Here is a 7,691-nt window from a genome sequence, read left to right as displayed (position 1 = left end):
TCAGCTTCCTTGATTTCTTTTGTGTGTTATTATTTCCCATTAGATTGCAAGCTCCTTGAGGACTGAGATTCTATTTGTTTTATTTGAATATGTATGCCCAATATTCAGAACATGCCTAGTACATAGTATGTAGGTTCCAAAAATACTCTTAAGAATTGAGATCTGTCCTGGATCCATTTCTCTTTACACTACTTTACTTGGTAATTTCATTAGCTCTTGTGGCTTCAATTATCATCTCCATGCAGATGACTCTCAGATGTACTTATTTAACCCTATTTTCTCTCTGCTGACATCCAGTGTAATATCTCCAACTGCTTATTAAGCATCTTGAACAAGATTTCCCCTTGACTTCTTAAACTCAACATGTCCAAAATCTCCCTCTTCTAAATTTTCCTGTTATTGTGAAAAAAAAAAAAATCGCTATTCTCTCAGGCTTCCAGACTCCCAGGTTCCCAATCTCAGTACCATCCTTACTTTCTCCCCTCTCCACCCTCCCTCCCCCCCCCCCCCCCCGCCTTGTGGAAGTGCCCCTGAAATTAATTTGTCTGTTTTATATGATTACTTTACCAGAGTAAGAATGCTGAAGGAATCAATCAGGAGCTTGCAATAATCTTGCTCACTCTCAGATGCTTTTGCTGGTGTTCACTAGCTGACTTGCTAAGCTGATTTCCTCTCTTTCCATCCAAACTGTCATAAATTGGCTTTTCAATAAACTGTTCCTGTAAAACATCCCACTTCTGTGTCCACCTGTTCCTGAAAATGATTGTCCATTCTTTTCTGCAACCCCTCCCAGAATATTCCCTTTGTGGTTTTCCAGACTCTTTTGGGCTATGAGCTCCTTTGTATCTTGTACGAGGTGGAAATGATTGTCAGGAGGTGGGGAAGGAAAGGTTGACATCCTATTAAATCCTGTTGTTTCTACCTTTAGAACATTTCTTATCTCACTTATGTCTTTTGACAATGCTACTTAGCCTGGTTCCGGCCATCACCTCATTTCTGAACTACTGTAATAGCCTGATGTTTGATCTCAAGTCTCTCCCCACTCCAATCTATCCTTCATTTAGTGTCCAAACTTTCTAAAATACAGCTTTGACCACATCGCTCACCACCCCATTCAGTAAACTTTGGTCATTCTCTTACCTTGATAGTCAATATAAAATCTTATTTGGTTTTCAAAGCCCTTTGGAACCTGTTCCCTGCCTACCTTTTTACACCTTATTCCTTACCACATCTACTGTCTAGCTATTCCTCAAATGAGCATTTTAACTTCCCAGGGCCTAGAATGCCCTCCCTCTCCTTCACTATCTCCTGGCTTCTCTGGTGTTCTTCAAGTCTCAGCTAATTTCCCACCTTTTACAAGAAGTCTTTCCCAATCCTTAATCTTCCTGCTGAGATTATTCCCAATTTCTTCTGTCTATATATTATATGTGCATAATTGTTTGCATGTTGTTTTTCCCATTTAGACTATGAGTTCCTTGAAGACAAGGACTGTTTTAAGCTTTTGTGTGCCTAATACTTAGCACATAGCACACATAACAAATGCCTCTTGACTAAGTGGTAGAAAGAAGGAAAGCTGTTAATAGAGGGAAAATGGACATTTCTTGGACCTGGTAATTGATAAGTGAAAGGAAGGAGAAAATGTAAATACCTAGAAGAGTTGGCATAGATCCTGAGATCATTGCTAATGGTGCCAACTAAATTCTGAACATCTTGCTTTGCTATATTTGTTTACTTTATTCTTGTTTTCTATTTCAAATGTACCTGATCTTAAGAAGAATAAAAAAATTTCTCTGAGACAATGATGTCTAGAATAATTAATGTGATTCAGTCTATCTGAGGGATTTTTCCTGTACTCAAGGAAAACTGAGTAGAAGTTGCTGGCAGCTTTTGGTATGGGATTATTTCTGAAGTTTGTGAATTCATACTCAATGAATTCAATACCAGGAAATTCGCAAAAAAAAAAATTATGCTCTAAATGTTAATGTGACTGAGCCAATAAAGTGCTAATTATGTTAACTATGTCAATCCAATCAGACTCACACTGTTTGTGTATGAACTAAGGAAGAATTCTACACCACTTGGTTGATTAAAGTGGTTTCTTGAAGGAATTCTCAAAAGGAACATGTGTATTCACTTTACCTGCATTTGCTTCTGGCCTTTAGATTCTTAAACACAATGAGCACAACATGTCATAAAAACTAGTGGCCTTCTTCAAAATGTCTGAATTGTAGTTAGGTTACTGTTGGGATATTCAGAGTTAGAATTCAGGCTGTAATCTTCTATCACAGGGGATTTTTCTCTGCTCGCTAAGGTGAGATGGTGCTGTGAACTAGATAAATATGAATTTTTTGAAAATATAATTTCCAGCAGATTGACTCAATAAAAATTACAGTCCCAACCAGATTCTGTAGTATACAGTGAAGAAAATAATTTCTAGAATTCTCTAATAGGGGTCTCAAATTATTCACTGAACTAGATTTTTTTACTTGGGAATTTTCAGAATTTATTATTCTCCATTTCCTAGGGAGAATGATAGAACGAGCAATTGGAAGAGAAAATATTTTCTCTTGAGGATATTAACAGAGTTTGTTGGGAAAAGATGCATTGAACTAGAAATGCAAGATGAGTCATGTTTTTGAGGTTCTGATAAGGTATTGATGACTATACTTGTTACAAGAGAAGGCTTCTGTTTGGGTGTAAGAAAAAGAAAGATCGTATTCAGTAAGAGAAATATTTAAAAAGAAGAGCACATCAACATAACATTTTAATAATATATAAAATAAAGTGTTCAAAAGAAATTTGTTTAAAATAATAGTTAAGATATAAAATTATGTTAAATATAGCCCCTCATACTTAAGACAGTGTCATATTAAGAATCATTGGTTCCCTCCATTCCAAGCAATCAATTGAGAATTTTGCCTCATATTATTAATTTTAAAAAATAGTCATTTTCTTATACCTTCCTCTTTTCTTCTCTTCCTTAACTTATATCTCACAGATACTTTCTGCAACTATCTCTGCTCTCAGTCCTATAACATAATGACATGCTCCTTCTCCTTGCCAAAACAAACCCATTGTCATGCACAAATAATCCCATTCCATCCCATCTTCATCAGATTGTGCCAATGCCCTTCTCTCTCCACTCACTTTTTTTTCAGTCTCTCTTTGTGTTTTCTATGGTTAAACATGCCATTTTCCATTCTCAAAAAACCCTCAGATAATCCATTCATCCTTACACCTATCACCCCATATTTCTCCCCTCTTTTGTGGCTAACTGCCTTTCCTTTTCTCTCAAGTTATTCTTAATTCTCTATAGTCTGGATTCTGACTTGACTGTTCAATTGAAACTGTTCTCTCCAAATTTACCAGTGATCTCTTTATTGGCTAATCAAATGGCCTTTTATCAATCTAAGGATTGAGACTGAGGATTTTCTCAATCTAAGGATTGAGAGGATTTGAGACTTATCCTAGGACAACTCTGTAGCCTTTGACATTGACAATAACTTTTTAGATTTCTATGACCCTATTCTCTCCTAGTTTTCCCCCTACCTGATTATGCCTTCTTGAAGTCCATTAATGCATCTTTATCCAGGATCCAGCCTGATAATCATGCCTTCTGCCCTATTCTCTTAATGACTTTATTTGGTGATTTCATCAATGAATATGGGTTCTGTTATCATCTTTACGCTGATAGTTCTCAGATCTACTTATCTAGTCCTAACTTTTCTGCTGACTTCAGTCTCTCATCTCAGCTTGCTTTTGAATGTCTCAAACTAGGTGTCTCATAAATATCTTAAACTCAACATATTCACAATTAAAATCATTTTCCTTCTCCCTCAAACTCTTCTCTCTTCTGAATTTCCCTAGTACTGTTAAGAAGAGCACCTTTCTCTCAGTTGCCCAGGTTCACAGCCAAGGTCTCATCATCAAGTCACCCCTTATACAATTATCTTCATAGTGGATCCATACTTCTGTGAGAATTAAATGTTTGGCTTTTATACTCAGGCCCCTTTCTACCTTTCCACTTTTATTATACCTTAACTCCTGCCTAATACATTCCACGATCCAATGATATTGGCCTCTTTGTTGATCCTTCCTGTGAAAAAGATACTCCATTTCCTGACTCTTGGCATTTTCACTGTTTATCTCTTAGTCTGTAATGTTTCCTCTTCTCATTTCTGCTTGGGTAGACATTCCCCTAACTCACTGACTGGTTTGAGGCCTATTGATCACTCTCAACTTGATTTAACCAGTTCATTTGAAAAGCTAATGTGAGAAAATGAACAGAAAAGAATGAAAGCAAGACATACCTGCTGCTCTAAGAATGGGAGACACAGCAAGAACATGATGGGTACTTTACAATGGCTTCTAATGCTGACGGGTACATTATCATAAAGTGTTCTTTAATCTGTTCACTCCCTTAATAGTTCACTCCCTCATCTTATAGCCCTAACAGGGAGTTCTAAAATCTCCATCTTTTTTATTACAGTTGTCTTTATATTCCTCTTTACTTAACAGAGACACAAAATAATAGATTGGAGGTAATATACCCGCCCTTCCACCCTGTTTCTCTCCCTCTGCCTGAGATCCATTCCTCCAGTAAACATATACAACCTTTCAGAGATAGACTTTTTATTCAAGACAGATAGTGAAGTATCCCTAGTTGCTATAGAAGAAATGGTCTCAGGAGAACACTGAGCAAGGTGAGAGTCCACTGAAGTAGCAGCTCCTTGTCCTAGAATACAATGCTGATAGTGGTGCCCATGGTGTCATTCCTTGCTGGGAAGGGGGGCAGAAGGGTCTTGGAGCAAGCAACTTGGAGTTACTTAATCCAAGGGAAAAGTTCCAGAAGAAGAAATAAGGGAGGGGCATTGAGAACAGTATTGGGCTAGCAGTTCCATTGATCCAGGTCCTTACGGCAGAATGTTTTATGAGCCTTCCTAAGAAAGGAAAGAAAGAAGCCAACCTGATTAGCAGCCTTGGTCCAGGGCAAGAATGAGGGAAGAAGAAGCTTGTGGATGTGGTTTTATCTTGACCCAACAGTTGGGTAAAAGGTAGAAAGAGAAAGTGGGATGGGGCTCGATGGAGGTCTTTCCAGACTGATTATAAAATATAGCATCTAATTATGGTTATGTCACTGACAAGCCTTTGAGCCACTGCCCAAGGATATTCTGGAATTATAGAAGCCAGTTGGATGATGACTGATACTCAGTTTGGGGTTAGGATCAAATTCTGAGAGTAAGAAAGGAGAATAAGGGTGGGGATATATATATATATATATATATATATATATATATATATATATATATTATATAGAAATGGTAGAAGCCATGTGAAGAGAAAACTGATTCTCAGCTTTGTGTTGGGGAGTCCATGCCGGAAGATTTGATGGATGAAAGCTAGGATGACTAGATAAGAACTTGGACACCAAGGCTGGGAGATCTGGGGCCAGAGTGAGGGAAATATTTAAGGCAGGTAAGGGATAGATGTATGTTTTACCAGTAATCAAGTCTTTTAGGTAGCTGCAAGATCTTCTTGGCACATGCAATGTCATCAGTAATGTCATCATCCAGGAGTTCTGGCATTAGGGAAGAAGATGGGAATTAAAGAGTGTTGCTCAGAAAAATGAGACCTCCCCAAGTTCCCTCATTACTGTAAATGGAACTGGAATACTCCCAGCTGGAACCATCCCTAGCCCAGTACTGGTACTGCCTTAAGATTTTGTGTTTGATCTCTTGTTCCTACATAGGGAGTATAGCCTCTTTGGGAAAAGAAAATACTTGGAGACCTTTCCAGGGGGAGAGCTCAGCCTGAGGAGCCAATGTCACCCAGAAATGAAATATGTTAGTTCCCAAGTTTCTGACTAGTTCTTTTTGCCTGCCCTGAATCTTGAGATTTTAGTTAGAAAAATGTAGTTATAGTTTTAATGTTACACATTACAATGCCAATGTAAAGATTGTCCATTCAAGGCCCACAATTAAAGCCCAATAGCCTTATAAGTAACAATGCAAAAAAGAATACCTCCAAAACAGTTCAAAGAAAATATATTGGAGACCAGAAGTTAAAAGAACAGTAAAGTGTGAAATTACTCACTGGTGCAAAGAATGCCACAGACACTTTTTGTTATATCTTCCTCCTTTTCAGCACACCAGCCATTGTTGCTGATCTGAAATATTCCATATTCTTGGTGGCCCTGGTTATTGACTTTAGTTTCAGTTTCAAAGCCACTGATATGGAAGACAGTACAAATCACTAAAGGAAATAAAGGGAGAGAGGTTAAACAGCTCTCCAGGTTGGACAGAGATAGGACTTGAAGGCCCCCAGACTAATTAAAGGTTACTGAGTAGATTACTGAGGGGAAGGAAAGGGAGAGAACCAAAGGACCACAGAGATCAGGAGAAAAGTATACGCAGAGATGAGAGAATGGACAGAGAAGAGGGAGGAAGAGAGTGAGAGAAGAAATAAGCAGAGGGAAGGGAATAATTAATAGGTGGATTAAAAAAATCTAGGTAGGATTTTGAATAGATAATCTTTAATATTCCTTCCAACTGAAAGTATATGATTTGAAAAGAGGAGACAGGAAGAAAAAGGAGAAAATAAGGGAAAAAAAGAGAAAATTAGGAAACTGCTTGTAAGTAAAAATACTAGGGTATAAAAAGAAAGAAAGAAAAGAGGAAGGAAAAAAGAAGAAATGGAGAAGAAGAATAGGTAGAAGACAGACAGGAGAAGATAAGGAAAAAAGGGAAGAGAAGGAAATTTAACTAATAGAATCATCATTAACAATTTGCAAGGAAGCCATTTGTAGACAAGTCATGATTGAAACAATTAGATTATAATGGCTTTTGATAGCCACATAATGAAAATTATGAAATGTCATTTAAGAAAGTGACAGAGAAGCAAGGGGAAGAAGAGAGAGGAGAAATCTAATTAAATAATAGGCATATTTGTGATGATTTGTAAAAGATTCATTATTTGGGAATTAGATTAATGGCTCTACAACTGTACTTCTAGAGTTCAGAGAAAAAGAGGAGCAGAAAGGAAAGAGGGAAGAAGGGAGTAATTAGTAGGAAGAGGAAAAAAGAAGGGGGAAAGAAAGGGGAAGAGGGGGCAGCATTAAAAAGATTTTTAAGTGAAAGTGTTAGAGACAGAGCCAGGGTAAAGAGAACTCACATTCAGGTAGAGGAAAATATTTGTCCATGCCTTCTTCCTTAAATGTCTGGGACAATTCACATTTCTTGAATTGTATGGCCTGAGTGGCTGGGAATACAATGCCAAGCAGGAGCAGAGGGAGCAGAGACATCATTTTGGCTGCTTCAGGGGTCTGGAACAGGTTGCTACTCTGAGCCACTTGCTTTTATGTTGATCCTGTACCATGGAGGAAGTGGGGAAGAACTCAAGTACCCTTGTTAAGAAGGCACTGCCCACAGGAAGAGGATGATTGAGAGACTGATAGATCAGTTCTCTTTCCTAATACTTTCCTCATCCCAACCTTACCTACATTGGTCCCATTCTTCACCCTTGAGGTGCCTTATTTCCTGTTGGCCTTATTCTCAGATTTTTCAGTATGGCTTTAGTTCTAGGAATCAAGGCCTGCCTATCTTGTTACTGAAGGCAATAAAGCAGGCCTCTAGGTACACATGATTCATAGAAGAAGGGTAGCGGGGAATACTATAACCTGGCCAAAAAAACTC

At 38.0% G+C, this 7,691-nt stretch overlaps 1 protein-coding gene across 1 annotated transcript; it reads right to left on the bottom strand.

Moving 5' to 3' along the window:
- Positions 1–4,761: 4,761 nt before the first annotated feature.
- Positions 4,762–7,303, bottom strand: LALBA (lactalbumin alpha). Its single transcript, XM_051961174.1, has 4 exons — positions 7,171–7,303; positions 6,094–6,252; positions 5,500–5,578; positions 4,762–4,940 (listed from the first exon to the last, which is right to left on the bottom strand). The coding sequence occupies exons 1-4, from the start codon at positions 7,301–7,303 to the stop codon at positions 4,889–4,891; spliced, it is 423 nt and encodes a 140-aa protein (XP_051817134.1). The 3' UTR covers positions 4,762–4,888.
- Positions 7,304–7,691: the final 388 nt, after the last annotated feature.

Source organism: Antechinus flavipes, chromosome 5 (genome assembly GCF_016432865.1).
Source record: "Antechinus flavipes isolate AdamAnt ecotype Samford, QLD, Australia chromosome 5, AdamAnt_v2, whole genome shotgun sequence".
NCBI classification, from domain to species: Eukaryota; Metazoa; Chordata; class Mammalia; order Dasyuromorphia; family Dasyuridae; genus Antechinus; species Antechinus flavipes.
The sequence above is the reverse complement of the archived record's forward strand: the minus strand, read 5'-3'. Positions and strand labels throughout refer to the sequence as shown.